The sequence below is a fragment of the Oncorhynchus kisutch genome, linkage group LG18 (assembly GCF_002021735.2).
Source record: "Oncorhynchus kisutch isolate 150728-3 linkage group LG18, Okis_V2, whole genome shotgun sequence".
In the NCBI taxonomy this organism is placed as follows: Eukaryota; Metazoa; Chordata; class Actinopteri; order Salmoniformes; family Salmonidae; genus Oncorhynchus; species Oncorhynchus kisutch.
This window is the reverse complement of record NC_034191.2, coordinates 18,928,553-18,952,083: the sequence shown is the minus strand read 5'-3', so window position 1 is coordinate 18,952,083 and position 23,531 is coordinate 18,928,553. Positions and strand designations below refer to the sequence as shown.

The following is a 23,531-nucleotide window of genomic DNA, read 5'->3' as shown; positions in this document are numbered from 1 at the left end:
TTCCTTACCTCTCTCTCTCCTTCCTTACCTCTCTCTATCCTTCCTTACCTCTCGCTCTCCTTCCTTACCAATCTCTCTCCGTCCTTACCTCTCTCTCCTTCCTTCCTTACCTTTCTCTCCTTCCTTACCTCTCTCTCTCCTTCCTTACCTCTCTCTCTCCTTCCTTACCTATCTCTCTCCTTCCTTACCTCCTCTCTCTCCTTCCTTACCTCTCTCTCTCCTTCCTTACCTCTCGCTCTCCTTCCTTACCTATCTCTCTCCTTCCTTACCTCTCTCTCCTGCCTTCCTTACCTCTCTCTCTCCTTCCTTACCTCTCTCTCCTTCCTTACCTCTCTCTCTCCTTCCTTACCTCTCTCTCTCCTTCCTTACCTCTCTCTCTCCTTCCTTACCTCTCTCTCCTTCCTTCCTTACCCCTCTCTCCTTCCTTCCTTACCTCTCTCTCTCCTTCCTTAACTCTCTCTATCCTTCCTTACCTCTCTCTCCTTCCTTACCTCTCTCTCCTTCCTTCCTTACCTCTCTCTCTCCTTCCTTAACTCTCTCTATCCTTCCTTACCTCTCTCTCCTTCCTTACCTCTCTCTCCTTCCTTACCTCTCTCTCCTTCCTTACCTCTCTCTCCTTCCTTACCTCTCTCTCCTTCCTTACCTCTCTCTCTCCTTCCTTACCTCTCTCTCTCTCCTTCCTTACCTCTCTCTCTCCTTCCTTACCTCTCTCTCTCCTTCCTTACCTCTCTCTCTCCTTCCTTACCTCTCTCTCTCCTTCCTTACCTCTCTCTATCCTTCCTTACCTCTCTCTATCCTTCCTTCTACATCTCTCCCTCTCTCTCCCTCTTGTTCTCCAGTCATTTCCTCACCTGGTCCTGCTGTCCCTGTGTCTCTGTACAATAATTCAATCAAGGAGTCTCCCAGCTGGCGCTCTGAGTTTCTCCTCTACATGATAAAGGTTAACCACAGTAGGAGCTGAGAGAGATTTGATTTACAATCTGTACCTCTGACAGGGGAGTGCCAGCCATGTGCGTTTGTATGTGTGTGCGTGCATGTGTCCTAGTAATCCAAACAGACACACATACACACACACAAACCTTAAATGGCGACACATGTCACCGTATACTGAGACCATATCATACTTGCAGGTTAACATAACCACACTAATACATTCCATCCATATAGAAACCTGCATAAACACACACACACACACACACACACACAACACACACACAACACACACACACACACACACACACACACACACACACACACACACACACACAACACACACACACCCAGGGCCCAGAGTGGTGCTGTGCTAGAACAGGTAGGTCACAGAGAGAGCCGTGTTCAGCCCATGTTCTGTTCCACCCCTGGGCCATCAGGGATTCTGTTCCCCAGCCAGGAACCTGCTGAGAAAGACAGGAAGTGGAACCCTTCCACCTGATACACCACCTTGCAGAGCCCCAGGGGAATCATTTTGGTGTGACCCACGTGATGGATTAGCTGCTATTCCAGAACTGCTGTTTACCTTCACTCAATCAGAGGCAAATCAGGCAGGCAGGCAGACAGATGGTGTGGTGGGGACTCCGGTCCACACAATGGAACAGAACACATGGCAAACATGGAAATGCAGCCAAATAAGGCCACTCTTCAGGAAGACTGCATTGCCTCTAGAGAAAGTTGTGTGTTCTGCAGGAGGAACGTGAGGACATGAGCTAGAAAGTCATCGTTCATGTTGTTACAGGTGACATGACAAGGTTAACCCTTTCTTCTCCTCAACCAAGACCAATACAGAAAAAAGCCTCTTAATCTCTTAATGACATGATCTGACATGTGGTCAGACGGATTCATTTCAATCATTAATGCTTGTGTCTTTCATTCCAATCCATTCCATTCTGTGGGAGACTCTCAATTGCATTCTCCCCTCTCCTCTCTCTTCACCTACTTTTCAAAATCCCTTTGGAGGAGAAGGTCAGAGGGGAGGGGAGGACTATGCAATTGAGATTCTCCCTCTGTCTACATGACATCTCTTCCACTGCTCTCTCACACCATGTCTACTTAATTCAATTCAAGGGGGTTTAATGGCATGGGAAACATGTATACATTGCCCAAGCAAGTGAAATGGATTAAAAACTAAGGGGAAATAAACAATAAAAAATTTCAGTAAACATTATACTCACACAAGTTCCAAAAGAATAAAGACATTTCAAATGTCATATTATGTATATATACAGTGTTGTAATGATGTACAAATAGTTAAGGTAAAAAAAAGGAAAATAAACAAACATAAATATGGGTTCTATTTACAGTGGTGTTTGTTCTTCACTGGTTCCCTTTTCTTGTGGCAACAGGTCACACATCTTGCTGCTGTGATGGCACACAGTGGTATTTCACCCAATAGATACAGGAGTTTATCAAAATTGTATTTGTTTTCTAATTCTTTGTGGGTCTATGTGATCTGGGGGAAATTGTGTCTCTAATATGATCATACATTTGGCAGGAGGTTAGGAAGTGCAGGAGTTTCCTCCTCATTTTGTTGACAGTGAGCACATAGCCTGTCTTCTCTTGAGAGCTCTCCCTCTCTGTCTCCCTCACCCTCCCTCCCTGTCTCTCTCTCCCTCTCTGTCTGTCTCTCTGTCTCTCCTTCTCTGTCTGTGTCACCTTCTCTGTCTGTCTCACCCTCTCTGTCTGTCTGTCCTTCTCTGTCTCTCTCTCCCTTTCTATCTGTCTCTCTCTCCCTCTCTGTCTGTCTCTCCTTCTCTGTCTGTGTCACCTTCTCTGTCTGTCTCACCCTCTCTGTATGTCTGTCCCTCTCTGTTTCTCTCTCCCTTTCTATCTGTCTCTCTCTCCCTCCCCCTCTCTCTGTCTGACCCTCCCTCCCTCCCTCCCTCCCTCCCTCCCTCCCTCCCTCCCTCCCTCCCTCCCTCCCTCCCTCCCTCCCTCCCTCCCTCCCTCCCTCCCTCCCTCCCTCCCTGCCTGCCTGCCTGCCTGCCTGCCTGCCTGCCTGCCTGTCTGTCTGTCTGTCTGTCTGTCTGTCTCCCCCTCTCTGTCTGTCTGACTCACCCTCCATCCCTGTCTGTCTGTCTGTCTGTCTGTCTGTGTCCCCCTCTCTGTCTCTCTCTCTCTGTGTCTCTCTCTCCTTCTCTGTCTCCCTCTCTCTCCCTCCCTCTCTGTCTCTCTCTCCCTCTCTGTCTGTCTGTCCCTCTCTGTCTCTCTCTCCTTCTCTGTCTGTCTCTCCCTCTCTGTCTCTCTCTCCTTCTCTGTCTCCCTCTCTCTCCCTCTCTGTCTCTCTCTCCTCTGTCTGTCTCTCCCTCTCTGTCTCTCTCTCCTTCTCTGTCTCCCTCTCTCTCCCTCTCTGTCCCTCTCTGTCTCTCTCTCCTTCTCTGTCTGTCTCTCCCTCTCTGTCTCTCTCTCCTTCTCTGTCTCCCTCTCTCTCCCTCTCTGTCTCTCTCTCCTTCTCTGTCTGTCTCTCCCTCTCTGTCTCTCTCTCCTTCTCTGTCTCCCTCTCTCTCCCTCTCTGTCTCTCTCTCCTTCTCTGTCTCCCTCTCTCTCCCTCTCTGTCTCTCTCTCCTTCTTTGTCTGTCCCTCTTGGTCTCCCTCTCTCTCCCTCTCTGTCTCTCTCTCCCTCTCTGTCTCTCTCTCCCTCTCTGTCTCTCTCTCCTTCTCTGTCTGTCTCTCCCTCTCTGTCTCTCTCTCCTTCTCTGTCTCTCTCTCTCTCTCTGTCTCTCTCTCCTTCTCTGTCTCCCTCTCTCTCCCTCTCTGTCTCTCTCTCCCTCTCTGTCTGTCTGTCCCTCTCTGTCTCTCTCTCCTTCTCTGTCTGTCTCTCCCTCTCTGTCTCTCTCTCCTTCTCTGTCTCCCTCTCTCTCCCTCTCTGTCTCTCTCTCCTTCTCTGTCTGTCTCTCCCTCTCTGTCTCTCTCTCCTTCTCTGTCTCCCTCTCTCTCCCTCTCTCCCTCTCTGTCTCTCTCTCCTTCTCTGTCTCTCTCTCCCTCTCTGTTTGTGTCACCCTCTCTGAGCAAGGTGGCAGTAATAATCAAACTCAATTAGCTCAGCTCTGTCTCTCCGGGCTAAGACTCTGTACCTTAGAGCAGAGTGACACTCATAAATTCAGATAATTTTAGCTAATGAGCACTAACACCAACCCCAATAAATCATACACACACACGCATGCATGCATAGTACACACACACATACACACACACACACTTGCACACACTTGCACACACACACACACACACACACACACACACACACACACACACACACACACACACACACACACACACACACACACACACACACACACACACACACACACACACACACACACACTCGCACACATATGCATGGGCCACGTATTCACACAGACACACACACACTTGTCTAGTAGCCAGCTCTCGCAGGCTCCCTCATCTCAGGGTGTTTGTTTAAGTAAAAGCGTAATAAAGACTCACATCTGAGAAAACACAGCAGGGTTTGTTCTAGCCACTGACAGACAGGACACACAGAGTCTTTGACCCTCAATTAGCTGACCCTTAGCCTAACACACACTTTCCCGCCCAATCCTTCCCTGATGCCACCTTGAGCTTTGTGTCTATGAATATCACATTTCTTGATTTGGCAGACAGGTTTGTGTTTTCTACATCATGGTACCACTACATATCGTATGCAGATAACTATCTGTCCCTAATGAAAAATCCCTCAAGTAATATTGTCACAAGAAGTGTATTTATTTATTGTATTCTATCGAGATAAAAAGCGATTTTTCAAGAGAGGCCTGGAAAAAGACAGTAGCAACAAAACATCAGTTTCAGACTAACAGGCATATGATGTCAACAAGACACAAATACATCAATATATCAGTTTCAGACAAACAGGCACATGACGTCAACAAGACACAAATACATCAATATATCAGTTTCAGACAAACAGGCACATGACGTCAACAAGTCACAGTCTCACAAGAAGTGCCAGTGCTTCAAATATCACTCGGCCACGTAACCCAGATCAGCTATTCTCTGTCAAGCCCTTCTAACTATAGAACATTATCTTCTAACTATAGAACAACACCTTCTAACCATTGAACAGCACCTTATAACCATAGAACAGTACCTTCTAACTATAGAACAGTACCTTCTAACTATAGAACAGCACTTTCTAACTGTGGAACAGCACCTTCTAACTATAGAACAGTATATTCAAACTATAGAACAACACCTTCTATCTATTGAACAGTACCTTCTAATTATAGAACAGCACCTTCTAACTATAGAACAGTGCCTTCTGTCTATAGAACAGTACCTTCTATCTATTGAACAGTACCTTATAACCATAGAACAGTACCTTCTAACTATGGAACAGCACCTTCTAACTATAGAACAGCACTTTCTAACTGTGGAACAGCACCTTCTAACTGTAGAACAACACATTCTATCTATAGAACACCACCTTCTAACTATAGAACACCACCTTCTAACTATAGAACAGTATCTTCTAACTATAGAACAACACCTATCTATAGAACAACACCTTCTATCTATAGAACAGCACCTTCTAACTATACAACAGCACCTTCTAACTATAGAACAGTACCATATATATATAGAACAGTACCTTCTAACTATAGAACAGCACCTTCTAACTATAGAACAGTACATTCTAAGTATAGAAAAGTACCTTCTATCTATAGAACAGTACCTTCTAACTATAGAACAGTATCTTCTAACTATAGAACAGTACCTTCTAACCATTGAACAGCACCTAATAACCATAGAACAGTACCTTCGAACTATGGAAAAGCACATTCTAACTATAGAATAGCACCTTCTAACTGTAGAACAACATATTCTATCTATAGAACAGAACCTTCTAACTATAGAACAGTACATTCTAACTATAGAACAGCACCTTCTAACTATAGAACAGCACCTTCTAACTATAGAGCAGTATGTTCTAACTATAGAACAACACCTTCTATCTATAGAACAGTACCATCTAACTATAGAACAGTATCTTCTAACTATAGAACACCTGTCTATAGAACAGCACCTTCTAACAATACAACAGCACCTTCTAACAATAGAACAGTACCTTATATCTATAGAACAGTACCTTCAAAATATAGAACAGCACCTTCTATCTATTAAAGAGTACCTTCTAACTATAGAACAGTACCTTCTATCTATAGAACACCACCTTATAGCCATAGAACAGCACCTTATAACTATAGAACAGCACCGTCTTACTATAGAACAGCAACTTCTTACTATAGAAGAACATCTTCTAACCCTAGAACAGCAACTTCTAAACATAGAACATAACATTCTGACTACAGAACAGCACATTCGAACTATAGAACAGCACCTTCTAACTATAGGAACAGCACCTTCTATCTATAGAACAGTACCTTCTAACTATAGGAACAGCACCTTCTAACTATGGAACAACACCTTCTAACTACAGAACAGCACCTTCTAACTGTAGAACAGCACCTTCTAACTATAGAACACCTTATATCTATAGAACAGCACCTTCTAACCATTGAACAGCACCTTATAACCATAGAACACTACCTTCTAACTATAGAACACTACCTTCTAGCTAGAGAACAGCACCTTCTAACTATGGAACAGCACCTTCTAACTATAGAACAGTACCTTCTAACCATTGAATAGCACCTTATAACCATAGAACAGTACATTCTAACTATGGAACAGCAGCTTCTAACTAAAGAACAGCACCTTCTAGCTATAGAACAGTACCTTCTATGTATAGAACAGCACCTTCTAACCATTGAACAGCACCTTATAACCATAGAACAGTACCTTCTAACTATGGAACAGCACCTTCTAACTACGGAACAGCACCTTCTAACTATAGAACAGTACATTCTAACCATTGAACAGCACCTTATAACCATAGAACAGTACCTTCTAACTATGGAACAGCACCTTCTAACCATTGAACAGCACCTTATAACCATAGAACAGTACCTTCTAACTATGGAACAGCACCTTCTAACTATGGAACAGCACCTTCTAACTATAGAACAGTACCTTCTAACCATTGAACAGCACCTTATGACCATAGAACAGTACATTCTAACTATGGAACAGCACCTTCTAACTATAGAACAGCACCTTCTAACTGTAGAACAACACATTCTATATATAGAACAGCACATTCTAACCATTGAACAGCACCTTCTAACCATTGAACAGCACCTTATAACCATAGAACAGTACCTTCTAACTATAAAACACTACCTTCTAACTATAGAACAGCACCTTATAACTATGGAATAGCACCTTCTAACTATGGAACAGTACCTTCTAACTATAGAACAACACATTCTATCTATAGAACAGCACTTTCTAACCATTGAACAGCACCGTATAACCATAGAACAGTACATTCTAACTATGGAACAGCACCTTCTAACTATAGAACAGCACCTTCTAACTATAGAACAACACCTTCTAAACATTGAACAGCACCTTCTAAACATTGAACAGCACCTTATAACCATAGAACAGTACTTTCTAACTATGGAACAGCACCTTCTAACTATAGAACACTACCTTCTAACTATAGAACACTACCTTCTAACTTTAGAACAGCATCTTCTAACTATGGAAAAACACCTTCTATTTATAGAACACCACCTTAAAACCATATAACAGCACCTTATAACTATAGAACCGAACCTTATAACTATGGAACAGCACCTTCTAACTATAGGACAGTAACTATAGAACAACACCTTCTATCTATAGATCAACACCTTCTAACTGTAGAACAGCACCTTCTAACTATAGAACAACACCTATGTATAGAACACCACCTTCTATCCATTAAACAGCACCTTATAACCATAGAACAGTACCTTCTAACTATGGAACAGCACCTTCTAACTATAGAACAGTATCTTCTAACTATAAAACAACACCTTCTATCTTTAGAGCAACACCTTCTAACCATAGAACAGTACCTTATAACTATGGAACAGAACCTTCTAACTAAAGAACAGCACCTTCTAGCTATAGAACAGTACCTTCTATGTATAGAACAGCACCTTCTAACCATTGAACAGAACATTCTGACTACAGAACAGCACCTTCAAACTATAGAACAGCACCTTCTAACTATAGAACAGAACATTTTAAATATAGAACAGCACCTTTAAACTATAGAACAGCACCTTCTAGCTTTTGAATTAATCAATCAATGAAATGTATTTATGAAGCCCTTTTTACATCAGCAGCTGTCACAAAGTGCTATAGAGAAACTCAGCGTAAAACCCCAAACAGCAAGCAATGGAGATGTAGAAGCACAGTGGCTAGGAAAAACTCCCTAGAAAGGCAGGAACCTAGAAAGGAGGCGGAACCAGGCTCTGAGGGGTGGCCAATCCTTCATGGTCAAGATGTTCAAACGTTCATAGATGACCAGCAGGGTCAAAACATAATCACAGCGGTTGTAGAGGGTGCAACAGGTAAGCACCTCAGGAGTAAATGTCAGTTGGCTTTTCATGGCCGATCATTCAGAGTTAGAGACAGCAGGTGTGGTAGAGAGAGAGAGAGAGAGTCGAAAACAGCAGGTCCTGGACAAGATAGCACGTCCGGTGAAAAGGTCAGGTTTACAGAACAGTTGAAACTGGAGCAGCAGCACGACCAGGTGGACTGGGAACAGCAAGGAGTCATCAGGCCAGGTAGTCCTGAGGCATGGTCCTAGGGATCAGGTCCTCTTAGAGAAGAGAGAAAAAGAGAGAAGAGAGAGACAGAGAGACAGAGAATTAGAGGGAGTATACTTAAATTCACACAGGACACCAGATAAGACAGAATAAATATTCCAGATATAACAGACTGACCATAGCCCCCGACAAATAAACTATTGAAGCATAATTCCTGGAGGCTGAGACAGGAAGGGTGGGGAGGCAGCACCGTCTAACCATAAATGTGATATGAACCACTAACCCTTACCATCATCCTTACCCTGACTCTCACATCGGTGCTGATAATGTTCCTACTTTACTCTGTTCTAGCAGTGACTACCTCCAGACATTAGTCTGTTCTAGCAGTGACTACCTCCACACATTAGTCTGTTCTAGTAGTGATGACCTCTACACTTTAATCTGTTCTAATAGTAACTACCTCCACATTTTAGTATATTCTAGTAGTGATGACCTCCACACTTTAATCTGTTCTAATAGTGACTACCTCCACATTTTAGTATATTCTAGTAGTGACTACCTCCACACTTTAATCTGTTCTAATAGTAACTACCTCCACATTTTAGTCTGTTCTAGTAGTGACTACCTCCACACTTTAGTCTGTTCTAATAGTAACTACCTCCACATTTTAGTATATTCTAGTAGTGACTACCTCCACACTTTAGTCTGTTCTAATAGTAACTACCTGCACATTTTAGTCTGTTCTAGATGTGACTACCTCCACACTTTAGTCTGTTCCAGCAGTGACTAACTCCACACTTTACTCTGATCTACTAGTGACTTCCTCCACACTTTAGTCTGTTCCAACTGTGACTACCTCCACACTTTACACTTTAGTCTGTTCTTACAGTGACTACCTCCACACTTGAATCTCTTCCAGCAGTGACTACCTCCACACTTTAGTCTGTTCCAGCAGTGACTAACTCCACACTTTACTCTGATCTACTAGTGACTACCTCCACACTTTAGTCTGTTCTTACAGTGACTACCTCCACACTTGAATCTCTTCCAGCAGTGACTACCTCCACACTTTAGTCTGTTCTTACAGTGACTACCTCCACACTTGAATCTCTTCCAGCAGTGACTACCTCCACACTTTAGTCTGTTCTAGCAGTGACTACCTCCACACTTTACTCTCTTCTAGCAGTGACTACCTCCACACTTTAATCTCTTCCAGCAGTGACTACCTCCACACTTAAGTCTGTTCTAGCATTGACTACCTCAAGACTGTCTGATCTAGCAGTGACTACCTCCACACTTTAGTCTGTTCTAGCAGTGACTACCTCCACACTTTAATCTCTTCCAGCAGTGACTACCTCCACACTTAAGTCTGTTCTAGCATTGACTACCTCAAGACTGTCTGATCTAGCAGTGACTTCCTCCACACTTTAGTCTGTTCTAGCAGTGACTACCTCCACACTTTACTCTCTTCTAGCAGTGACTACCTCCACACTTTAATCTCTTCCAGCAGTGACTACCTCCACACTTAAGTCTGTTCTAGCATTGACTACCTCAAGACTGTCTGATCTAGCAGTGACTTCCTCCACACTACTCTGTTCTAACAATGACTACCTAGACACTTTTGTCTGATCCTCCATTCCTTAGACTGTTCTAGTGGTGACTACCTCCACACTTTAGTCTGTTCCAACTGTTCCAACTGTGACCTTTAGTCTGTTCTAGCAGTGACTACCTCCACACTTTACTCAGTTCTAGCAGTTCCTACATCAACACTTTAATCTGTTCTAGCAGTGACTACCTCCACACTTTACTCAGTTCTAGCAGTTCCTACATCAACACTTTAATCTGATCTAGCAGTGACTACCTCCACACTTTACTCAGTTCTAGCAGTTCCTACATCAACACTTTAATCTGATCTAGCAGTGACTACCTAAAGACTGTCTGATCTAGCAGTGACTACCTAAAGACTGTCTGATCTAGCAGTGACTACCTCAAGACTGTCTGATCTAGCAGTGACTACCTCAAGACTGTCTGATCTAGCAGTGATTACCTCAAGACTGTCTGATCTAGCAGTGACTACCTCAAGACTGTCTGATCTAGCAGTGACTACCTCAAGACTGTCTGATCTACCAGTGACTACCTAAAGACTGTCTGATCTAGCAGTGACTACCTAAAGACTGTCTGATCTAGCATGGACTTCCTCTACACCTTACTCTGTTTTAGCAGTGACTACCTCCACACTTTAGTCTCTTCTAGATGTGACTACCTCCACACTTTTGTCTGTTCAAGTAGTTACTACCTCCACACTGTACTCTGTTCTAACAATGACTACCTAGACACATTCGTTTTTTCTAAAAGTGACTACCTCCACATTTTAGTCTGTTCCAGCAGTGACTAACTCCACCCTTTAGTCTGTTCTAGCAGTGACTTCTTCCACACCTTACTCTGTTTTAGCAGTGACTACCTCCACACTTTTGTCTCTTCTAGCAGTGACAACCGAAGTTACTACCTCCTCGAAGTGACATCCTCCCCACTTAAGTCTGTTCTAATAGTGACTACCGCCTGGTCTAGCAGTGACAACCGAAGTGACATCCTCCCCACTTAAGTCTGTTCTAATAGTGACATCCTCCCCACTTAAGTCTGTTCTAATAGTGACTACCGCCTGGTCTAGCAGTGACAACCGAAGTGACTACCTCCCCACTTAAGTCTGTTCTAATAGTGACTACCGCCTGGTCTAGCAGTGACAACCGAAGTTACTACCTCCCCGAAGTGACTACCTCCCCACTTAAGTCTGTTCTAATAGTGACTACCTCCCCACTTAAGTCTGTTCTAATAGTGACATCCTACCCACTTAAGTCTGTTCTAATAGTGACATCCTCCCCACTTAAGTCTGTTCTAATAGTGACTACCGCCACACTTTAGTCTCTTCTAGTAGTGACTGCTTCCACACTTTAGTCTCTTCTAGTAGTGACTACCTCCACACATTAGTCTGTTCAAGTTGTTTCTACCTCCACACTGTACTCTGTTCTAACAATGACTACCTCCACACTTTAATCTGTTCTAGTAGTGACTACCTCTACACATTAGTTTGTCCTAGTAGAGAATACCTCTGCACTTTAGTCTGTTCTAGTAGTGACTACCTCCACATTTTAGTCTGTTCCAGCAGTGACTACCTCAACCCTTTAGTCTGTGCTAGCAGTGACTACTTCCACACCGTACTCTGTTTAAGCAGTGACTACCGACACACTTTAGTGTCTTCTAGATGTGAATTCTTCCCCACTTTACTCTGTCCTAGTAGTGATTATCTCCACACTTTAGTCTGTTCTAGCAGTGACAACCGAAACAATTTGGTCTGTTTAGCAGTGACTACCTCCACACTTAAATCTCTTCCAGCAGTGACTACCTCTACACTTGAGTCTGTTCTAGTAGTATTGACTATCTCCACCCTTTAGCCAGGTCTAGCAGTTCCTACATCAACACTTTAATCTGATCTAGCAGTGACTTCCTCCACACTGTACTCTGTTCTAACAATGACTACCTAGACACTTTAGTCTGTTCTAGTGGTGACGACGTCAACATTTTAGTCTGTTCTAACAGATACTACCACCACATTTATTCTGTTGTAGCAGTGACTACTTCCAGACTTTAGTAGAATTGACTACCTCCACACTTTAGACTGTTCTAGGAGTGACTACCTCCACACTGTACTCTGTTCTAACAATGACTACCTCCACACTTTACTCTGTTCTGGTATTGACTACCTCCACACTTTCCACCTCAGCTGGGGCTTTCTCTCAGCTCCACCATGCCAATAGACGTCTTCCTCTTTAAAACCTTCTACTTCTCTACAATATGTAATCAATCTATCTCTGTCTCCCTCCTTTTCTCTTCTGTTCCCACACCTGTGGCTTCATCTGTGGTTGGGAGAGTGGGTGGAGACAGCCTCATGTTTGCCATAACCACATCCCTCCCTCCCTCCCTTTCATTCCTTCTTTATTTCTTCCTTTCTTTTACTCAACACTCTTCTTTCCCTCTGTCTGCGGTGTCAATCACTCCCTCCCACCCTACATTACTCTCCCTCTATCTGGTTCCCATGTCAACAGAGTAGCCTCTCTATGTGTCCGATTGACTCAGGGTCACAAGCTTTGTTTGGGCATCTACATTCATGAGGTGTTGGCGTGGCTTAAAGAGTAAAGTAGTTATGGTGTGGGCTCCGACAAACAAGCCAAGTAGCTAACATGCGTTCAGACATGCGCGCGCACACACACACACACACACACACACACACACACACACACACAGAGAGAGGAGACTAGTCGTGGCAGTACAACACATTAAAGACTGATACCTGCTTGAGCTCTCAGGTTGTGGGAGGAAATTGCTCATCCGCCCTGATATACAGTATGACATCAGAGAGAGTGTATGGTAGTGTATGGGTGTCAGACAGACGCTGGAGGGTAGGGAGAAACAGGCAGGGTGAAAGGAAAACAGCCTGGTCAAGAGAGGAGAGGAGGGGTTCTATCAATAACAGTGATGTCAGTGCAGGACCAAGAGAAGAGGTGAACAAGACAGTATAGAAATTATATACTAGAGAAGCTGTTTGAAAAAATATAGCCCAATAATGGACTAAAGGAGCCTAACGTTAGTCCTTAGTCTAATGACCTTACATGTTCTGTTTAAAGGTGAATTGGCTCTGGAAGCCAACGTGAATCGATTGTTAATTATGGTATGGTTCTAGAAACATAAATCCCTCTACTTTCATATCACATCAAAATAACTGTACACTTTTTTAACTGGTTTTAACACAGTTGCACCTTACAGTATTTTTCAGTGACAACATGTTTGTGGCGTCCTTCTACGGTTTACAAACAGGTGTTCGGAGAAGCAGATATCTAATCCACCACAGGCAGTCCACTTCGGTTTGTTTTCAGTAAACACGTGCTGTAACATGGAGATATGGTAGTGTGGGAACCCTAACCCTATATAAGTGTGTATCAATTGAACCTTTTTAATCTTTTATTTCTCGCTGATACTAAAGATAAGATCCTTATGCTTCCAAAACCTCAAGAGATGCCTGTTAATGTTCAGACCCCCTACAGATGACGCCTTTCTCCAATGACGTATGTGTGATGCAATGGAATGGCTGTAAAAAAGATAGATAGTGAGTGTATCATGTTACTGCCCCGGCACTAAGGATGACAATTAGCTTCTATATCCAACTCCTACACTTTTATATTAATGAGAAAACTAAAATGTTGTTAGTATCGGTGTCAATACATTTCATAAATAGAACAAACACATTCATGATTCATACTACATCAGACAATATCTGGCTGTTTTAGAAGGGTAGGGGCAAAACGCATTCATTACATTCCATATTCCCCGCTTTGTCAAGAAACAACCTATGTTGATGTTGATGGCAACCCTGCCATGTTACTGCATTTTGCAGTCAATATTGTTATTTTTCTGCAAGTTCTGGAAGTGGATAATGGGACAGGTTTACGAGGGTACTTTAGAAAATGAGCCTGTGGAATTGATGTTTTGCCATCGTCAGGATGTTATTCATCGAGATGACACATTACTGGTCAAGGCCAGGGAGTAAACGCTTTAGTTTGTATACATATAGAAAATATATTGATTGTGCGTTAAGCCCTGTGGTACTCATGACAAACTATTCCTGTGATTCTGGTGGATGGGACACAGTCCAGGCAGCCATTAGTGAAGGTATACTGCCATCTAGTGCTAGAGATGTACATGACCATGAAAATTAGTCTAGACCAAGGGTGTCCAACTCTTACCCTGCGAGGTTCCGGAGCCTGCTGGTTTTCTGTTCTACCTGATATTTATTTGCATACACCTGGTGTCCCAGGTCTAAACTAGTCCCTGATTAAAAGGGAACAATGACAAAATGCAGTAGAACTGGCTTCGAGGTCCAGTTGAGTTTGAAGGGTCTAGGGAGGCCATAGACTTAGATAGACAACACATCTTTGTATCATTCCAATTATGGCATCTCTGAAAGCACAGGAAGCACCATCAAAATGTATGTCCATTTTGAAGTAGTAATTGTTCTTCTTCTACTACTTCTATGAGTTGGTAAACAAACTGAAAGGCGTTCATACTGCCACCTGGAGTGTGTTGTTGGAACAGGTAGGAAGCCAAGCGTGGCGATTTACTGCCACCTGCAGTTATGGAATGTTTACTCATAACAGAGTATTCATTGGCTGATCCCTATTGATGACCTGGAGGGAATGATGTGATCCTTCCTTAACCCTTAGGAAGTCCCACCCTTCTTCAAATTGACGCTGACCATGCTAAAGCAGGCTTGTGGGCAGTAGAGTTGTCTATCTAAGCCTATGGTCTAAACCAGGGGTATTCAACTCTTACCCTACGAGGTCTGGAGCCTGCAGGTTTTGTTATACCTGAAAATGAATTGCAAAGACCTGTGCCCAAGGTCTAAATCAGTCCCTGATTAGAGAGGAACAACTTACAAAAGTGTAAGTGGCTTGGAGGTCCAAGCGTTGAAGGGTCTAGACTCTGTTTCACAGAGGAATGATACTCCATCTCCACCTAATAATGTTAAAATGCAATGATAGCCAAGTATGGTGTTCTCTGTGTGGAAATAGTTGTTTGATATTTCAGGAGGTACAGGCAACTCTGTTGCACTACAGAAGAGCTTCTCAACTCAAGTTGTCAAACACTACGATAACTAATGGTTTCATCATGGCATTGTAATCTGCTAAATGACCAAGACTTGTGGAGACTGGACATCAATGACTGAAATTGAGCTGAATACGACTAGACACTGTGTAGACACTGGCTCTCAGGATCTTGAGTCCCAGTGGCTGTAGCAGCATCTACCTGACATAACTACTCACCACCAGGGGGCATACATTCCTTCTTATATGACAGTTGAGAGTCCAGGGATATCAATATTCAAAATCTATGTTGATTTCTACGTAGTGGCTATATAAAGTCTACATCCTCTTGAAATAATTTCACATTGTACTGCCTTCAAATGTAATCTAAAAAGGGATTCAATTATATTTTTTTGTCATACAGATCTACACAACCTATACATTTTCAAAGTAAAACAAAATTGGATAATTGGATAAGTCTACACCCCCTGAGTTAATACTTGGTAGAAGCACCTTTGGCAGCCAATACAGCTGTGAATCATTTTCATTAAGATTCTACCAACTTTGCATAACTCTTACAGGCTGAATACACCAATTTATTGCAAAATAAATGTAGAAATCTGTTATTCAATTATTGTACCCACACTGCTCACACGTGCCAAAGAGCATCTGCGTTGCCAAGGGCTAAAATAGAAATCAGTTCTATTTCTGACGCAGATCGTGCTGCAAGTCCTACCTCTCCCATCTCCTCATTGGTTTATAGAAGCAGGTACCCACGTGCCATCTCCTCATTGGTTATACCCACGTGGGTGACTGAAAGACGAATGAGGTCAGTGGCGGTGATGCACCTAATTTATGAAGTTGCCAATCGCAATATAAAGTCAAGAGAAGAAAAAGCCTGTAAGGAAGATGACTAGAAACGATTCGGTTGACCGTTTTATGTGTGGATTAATTGGCGGAGTAGAGGACCTTGTGCATTTCAGGTAAAAAAACAACTCAATGTTTATATCCCAGGACAAATTATCTAGCAACAGCAAGCTAGCTAAATAGGACAAATTAGCTAGCAAGTGCAAGCTAACTAGCTAAATTGACATAAATGTTTAATGCTTTTCGACCTGTCCCCAAATTAATATAATTGGTTCAGAGTTAGTTTTGATATTTTAACCTGCGTGTCATGATCGCGTTTGGTGTGGGGGGACAAAATAAATGAATGCACAATGGCGCACGATGGTGCACGGGCGCAGCCGGTTTGGGTTCCGTGTTAGGGCAACATTGTTTTTGTAAAAATTGCTCAAGCTCATTAAATTTGGTTGGAAATCATTGATGGACAGCAATATTCAAACCTCATCTGTGATTTTCAAGCAAGTTTAAGTCAGGACTGAGACTAGACCACACAGGAACACTCAACACCTCTTGGAAAGCCATCCTGGTGTCTTTGGCATTACAATTTGTGTAATTGTCTCGCTGAAAAATACAACTCCATCCCAGGGTCAGGTTTTCAGAAGACTGAGGTGGGTTTTACTTTTTACCTGGGCTTTGCTCCTTTCATAATGATTTTGATCCTGACAAACTCCCCAGTCCCTGCCAATGATAAGCATACCCATAACATGATGCTGCCACCACAATACTTGAAAATGTTATGAATTCCAATATGTTTGCTAATGCTAACGCTAGGGGTTAAGGTTAGGAGAAGGGTTAGCTAACATCCTAAATAGTAAAGTAGCTAAATAGCAAAGTTGCCCGTGATGAGATTCAAACACATAACCTTTGGTTTGCTGGACATTTGCATTATACGCCCAACTATCCACCTCTCGTTGTTGCCTAAGTAACCTTCTATCTTATGTTACCATACCAAACATAACATATCATACTAATTTGAGTGTCCTGGATTTACGTTTACTATGTTACGTCTAGTCTATGAGACTTGGGTAATTCAGAACATACGTTAGCTCATATGTTTTCACACAATACAGAGACAGTTGTGAGAAAACACGTTTTATTACTTCGTGGCCCACTGTGTAATGTGCTTTATGGTAAAAATTATAATTATTCAAACTGATGAGCATCATTCAAAAAAATGTCCACAGAAATTACAATTACTGATGACATATTTATTAACTGTCATTGCCATCTTACAGCAGCAGTGGGATCTACGTACCATAACAACTAGCCTTCTAGCCTTCACCAAGGTGCATTGGGTGTAAATTGTTGGATTGACTTCATTCTTAACATTTAAATTTACTTCAGCTTAAAGTATGTGGTTGAGTAAACTAAAATAAAGTAATTGTACAGCAAAACAGACCCTAATTCTATTGGTCTCCAGCACCATTTTAATCAAAATGTCAGACAATATCAAGACAAACTATAAATGGCAGTTTAGTGTTTCAAGTTTCAACGTTCCCCTTTCTATGCAGGAATTTGGGAAAAGCAGAATCTCAACATTCCCAGTTGGAATGCAGGAATGTGTGAATAAAGTGCCTGAGTCCTTCCACCTCTTTTCCTTACAAACATTTCCAAAACGAAGAAATTGTAGAAAGGTCAATGTTGAAATCTGTATAATTGCAGGTTAAGTATCCTGGTATGATTGTCAACACCACAAGGCTGTCAGTTTAGAAGTCAAACTTTATCGACAAAGACATCTGATCAAGAAGGCATGAAGAGTATGTATAAAGTATGTGAGCACGTGTGTTTGTGTATAGGAATTTGCTGGTGAAAATATGTATTTTTGCAGTGATATGTATGATCAGCATTTATGCTTTCTAGGAATGTTTGTGACTTTAGAAAATGTCAAAAGGACACTACCATCAAAGTGGGAAAAGAGCTATTAACAAATTCCCAAATCAGCTAAATTATAACTCCCTCTTTCTCTGACTCATTCTCTTCTCCTCCTCCTTCTCTCTCTCTATCCTTCCATCTGTCAGTCAGCCTGTCTGACGGTAGCAGGCGTTGTGGTAGGACGTGGCGTTGAGGACATTGAACATGTCTTTCTTGACGAACGACAGGAAGTTACCCAGGGGGCATAACGGCTGTGCGGCGTTGCGGTCATGTGAGCGACAGAAGGTGGTATGGAAAGTCACATCCTCTCCGTTGTACAGAACCCTCACAAACATGTCTCCCCAATTACCACCCTTTGACCTCTCCCCTTTCAACCAAGCAGCCTTATTCTGGCCCTGGCCTTGCCCCTTATATTGTCCCTGCGTTGCGGGCGGACTCTTCCACAACTCAAACACAACCCTCGCCGCAAACCTCGGGAAGAGTGCATCCTCCAAGCCCAGGGCGCTTAGTAGTGGTGCGACAGTGACGTCGTGAGCCGAGGACAGGGTGAACGCCTCCTCTCCTCCAGCGCGGGGTTTTCGTCCCCGAGCGTAGGCCTTGGCGACGCGCTCCATCCGATTGGCTGTGCGGTTGAGGTAGGGGTGCGTGGCGAGCACAGCGTAGCGGCGATACAGTCCCACCCGCCTCCTGTCCACCTCGTCCTCTAACTGCTGCCTCCGGATCACAGCGAACTGGGCCAGAGTCAGACAGCCCCCACTGCCGAGGGCACTCCCTGCTGACACACAGGGGAAGGACAGGCCGTGGCACAGGTGGCACAGCAGAGAGTCTATAGGGTTGGCAGCTCTGAGCTGGCGCGGGGGCAGACCTAGCGTACGGGCCATGTCTGCGTAGGTCCTCTCCAGTTCAGTGTCTGCCGCTCTGAGGCGGTACTGTCTCCTCTGCTCCTCCTCCAGATAGGGGTTCCTGGCAGGACAGTCACAGGCTGAACCACAGAACAATGTGCTCCACTGGTGGTGGACTGTCAGAAGGCTCCAGTCAAAGTCTGGCAGGAACCCATACAGAAGAGCCATCCCGCTCTGGAGGGTGCGGCTCCTGCCCGTAGTCTCCACCCACACCTGCTTGGTCGACAAATTGGGCAGGAGGAGTTTGTGACGCTTGTAGGCTAGGCGAAGGAGCTGGCCATTGCGTAAGTGCTGCACCACACCTGAAGATGGGGAAGACAGAGATTGGTTGAACATTTCAGATCTAAACCCAGTCCATCTGGAATATCACTGGTTGGTTCATTAGGCATCTTTAATGTGATTGATTGGTTGGTTACCTGTCTGAGTGAGCTCACCCATCTCACAGGCGCTGTGGTTAGGGAGGCGGGGCAACGAGCTGAGAGTCCCCTCCCAGCGGCCACGCCCCCCCTGGGCCATGTGACCAATGAAAGAATTCAGCTGGGGGTGGGAGGGTTTCCTGGAAGGGGGAGAGAGATGAACAAAGATGCAGAAGGCAGGGTAAGGAGGGAGAATAGTTTCCAGCTGGAGAAAGACAGACAGAGACAGTGGGTCGACTCTGCATGCTAGTGCCAACTCACACACACATGGACGCGCACACACACACACACAGACACACGCGCACACAAAGACACACACAGACACACGCTACATCTGCCCCCTAGGATCCTGCCTACATCCCATATGCTAGTGCAGAATAGATCCCCATAATTACACACTGATCAAAATAAAAACAGACCCAGATTGTAGACCTTTAGAAATAGTCTCTCTCTCTCTCTCTGTTTCTCTCTCTAAACCTCTCTTCTCTCTCTCGCTCTCTCTCCTCTCTCTGTTCTCCCTCTCTAAACCTCTTCTCTCTCTGTTTCTCTCTCTCACTCTCTTCTCTCTCTCTCAAGCACACACACATAATCCACACATGCCCCAGAGACAACACAGCCTGCTCAAACACACACTTCTGGTGCATCTATTGCAGCACCAGCAAAACTGAACTCCTCTCTGAGGGCCACATCTCAACCTCCCCAAGTCTCCCTCCCTCCATCCCTCACTCTCTCTATTTCTCTCTCTCTCTGTCTCACACTCTCGCTTTCTCTCTTCCCACTCTCTACGCTCAACTGTCTTGCCCTGCATCTCTCTGTTTCTCTCTCTCCTCCCCCTCTTTCAGTTCTGACTTGGCGTGGAATGTCAGTGCGGAGAGCCAGATGGCATTGATTACTGGACCAGTCACATCAAACACCCAGAGAGAGAGAGAGAGAAAAGAGAGAGGTAGAGAGAGAGAGAAACAGAGAGAGGGAGAAGAGGTTTAGAGAGAGAACAGAGAGAGAGAAAGAGAGAGAGAGAGAGAGAGAGAGAGGAGCACTGGGGGAAAGAGGAAGAGAGACAGAAAGGCAGATTACAGACACAGACTCAGAATACCTGAGTGCTCATGTGGTTTGGGTTATGCCTTCTTATGACATGCCACACATTAGTGAAGATGTGTAATTATGTTGTAGGTTTGGCTTCATAGCAGACATATTCACCAGTCCTCTCAGCTCTGTGAAGGCCAGGCCCAGTGACCACGGATGACTCCGATTACGGACTCTTCCTCTGCAAGACCCATCAGCTCAGAATGAAATGCCCATGTTGAATTTTGCAAATGGCCAGAGACTAAGATATCCCAAAAAGAGGAATGGGGAGGAATTTATCGGCCATATGTTCAGAATGACATGCCAAGATCCAAGGTTATGCAAGTCACCAGGGATCACTCTATAGTGCCAATTAAAGTAGACAGAACCCAAGTGCCCTCACACACACTCACACTTTTGACTGGGTCAAGAGCCACAGCAATGACTTCCCTTTCTATAAATAATATATTTTCAGAAACTGCTATCTGCATGATGAGAGACAGAGCAGAGCAGAGCAGTGGGATGACAGGTGGATGAGAGGGGGAGGTGAACAGTGGGATGACAGGCAGGATGACAGGTGGATGAGAGGGGGAGGTGAACAGTGGGATGACAGACAGGATGACAGGTGGAGGAGAGGGGGAGGTGAACAGTGGGATGACAGACAGGATGACAGGTGGAGGAGAGGGTAGGTGAACAGTGGGATGACAGGCTGGATGACAGGTGAATCAGAGGGGGAGCAAAGCAGTGAGATGCAGTGGGATGACAGACAGGATGACAGGTGGATGAGAGGGGGAGGTGAAGAGTGGAATGACAGACAGGATGACAGGTGGATGAGAGGGGGAACAGAGCAGTGAGATGCAGTGGGATGACAGACAGGATGACAGGTAGATGAAAGGGGGAGGTGAAGAGTGGAATGACAGACAGGATGACAGGTGGATGAGAGGGAGAGGTGAGCAGTGGGATGACAGGCAGGATGACAGGTGGATGAGAGGGGGAGCAGAGCAGTGAGATGCAGTGGGATGACAGACAGGATGACAGGTAGATGAAAGGGGGAGGTGAAGAGTGGAATGACAGACAGGATGACAGGTGGATGAGAGGGAGAGGTAGACAGTGGGATGACAGACTGGATGACTAGTATAGAGGGGGAGGTGACAGTGGGATGACAGACAGGATGACAGGTGGATGAGAGGGAGAGGTGAGCAGTGGGATGACAGGCAGGATGACAGGTGGATGAGAGGGGGAGCAGAGCAGTGAGATGACAGACAGGATGACAGGTAGATGAAAGGGGGAGGTGAAGAGTGGAATGACAGACAGGATGACAGGTGGATGAGAGGGGGAGGTGACAGTGGGATGACAGACTGGATGACTGGTATAGAGGGGGAGGTGAATAGTGGGATGACAGACAGTATGACAGGTGGATGAGAAGGGGAGGTGACAGTGGGATGACAGGTGGATGAGAGGGGGAGGTGACAGTGGGATGACAGACTGGATGACTGGTGGATGAGGGGGGAGCTGAACAGACAATAAGACAGTAATACACAGAGAAAGAAAATAATATGGAAAGATGAGAGAATATGAAAGAGAGAGATGTCAAATATCAAAATGTGTGTGTGTGTGTGTGTGTGTGTGTGTGTGTGTGTGTGTGTGTGTGTGTGTGTGTGTGTGTGTGTGTGTGTGTGTGTGTGTGTGTGTGTGTGTGTGTGTGTGAGAGTGGGTGTGTGTGAGAGTGGGTGTGCACCAGAGAGTAGCAGGAATAGGAAGCAGTAAACACACCCATCGCAATAATGATGATAATGACAGACTACCAGAGAGAGCGAAAGAGATGGAGGGAAAACAAGATGGAGAAAATAACACGGATAAAAGTTCATAGGAGAGACAGAATGACTGTTAGACAGTCAACATAGTCACACTTTGAAATGAGGAGAGAGTGTCTCAGTGTAGTCTGATCACTCCGATGCTCCTAGGTCTGAGACTCTGGCCCCAAGCAGGACATGCACCTCCCTGACACTCCAGATAATTACATAGCAGACACGTCTCATATCCAGTCCCAGAAGGAGCAGTCAGACTGAACATCTTGTAGCTCCAAATCCCACACTGCATAACCACAGCTAATCACTTCAACTAACAACAGCTCATATTCTCTTCTCACATTCCCCTCTTCTTCATAGCAATTATTGCTTAAGTTTTTCACCGATGTGGTAACTAGAAAATACTAGGGGGTAAGAGAGGGGAGATGGTTAATTTCACAAGACAAAGTGGTATCATTTTCTGATGCAGTCAAAACCACATTTTTTGGGGGGGAATGAGCTGTTGACAAGAGAAATGTGATTATTATGGATGGTTCCTGCCAGCTAGATCTGTTGAGCGAGAGAGAAGGAGAGAGGTGTGTCTGATTCACATGTCTATGTGTCATGTTTTCCTGCCCTGGATTCACAATGATCTAATGGAAACCGTGGAGATGGAGGGAATACCTCATATTTACACTGGAGACTTAATTCAGGAGGCCATCTTTATTTAACAGAAGGCCTTATTAATGAATGAAAAATGAACAACAGGAGACTACAGACGATTTGTTGCATCATCATTCCCTGGGTTTGGTTGGATGTTCAGTCAGTGGGCGTTGCTCTCACCTCTTTGGGGACAGGGTGCAGTCGATGGCAGGCCGCTTGGTTTTGGGGATGGCGTAAAGGGGGTAACGGTCGCCATGGCGAATCATCACCTGGACAGACAGCAGCTTGTAGTCCACAGGGCTGTGTCCTGGGAGGGGAGAGAACCACGTATATTCATCAACACCACCATCATCATCATCATCATCATCATCACCACCACCATCATCAACATCACCACCATCAACACCATCATCATCATCACCATCATCAACACCACCATCATCATCAACATCACCAACATCATCATCACCACCATCATCCTCATCACCACCATCACCATCATCGTCACCGCCATCTCACCATCACCACCACCACCATCATCATCATCATCATCATCCTCACCATCATAGAAGAAGTAGTGCTTGTAGCTCTGGCTGTAAGCCTCGTTTTGGTAGTGATA

The 23,531-nt window shown here is 44.4% G+C and overlaps 1 protein-coding gene across 1 annotated transcript in view; it reads right to left on the bottom strand.

Moving 5' to 3' along the window:
• Positions 1-17,403: 17,403 nt before the first annotated feature.
• The window catches only part of LOC109909259 (2-phosphoxylose phosphatase 1), a 45,276-nt gene continuing 39,148 nt past the window's right edge, over positions 17,404-23,531 (bottom strand). The window contains exons 4-6 of the mRNA XM_020508322.2: positions 23,093-23,219; positions 19,401-19,540; positions 17,404-19,286 (exon numbers count right to left, since the gene is read on the bottom strand). Coding sequence (XP_020363911.1) covers positions 18,229-19,286; positions 19,401-19,540; positions 23,093-23,219 — 1,325 coding nt within the window. The 3' untranslated portion in view covers positions 17,404-18,228. The remainder of the gene's footprint in view (positions 19,287-19,400; positions 19,541-23,092; positions 23,220-23,531) is intronic.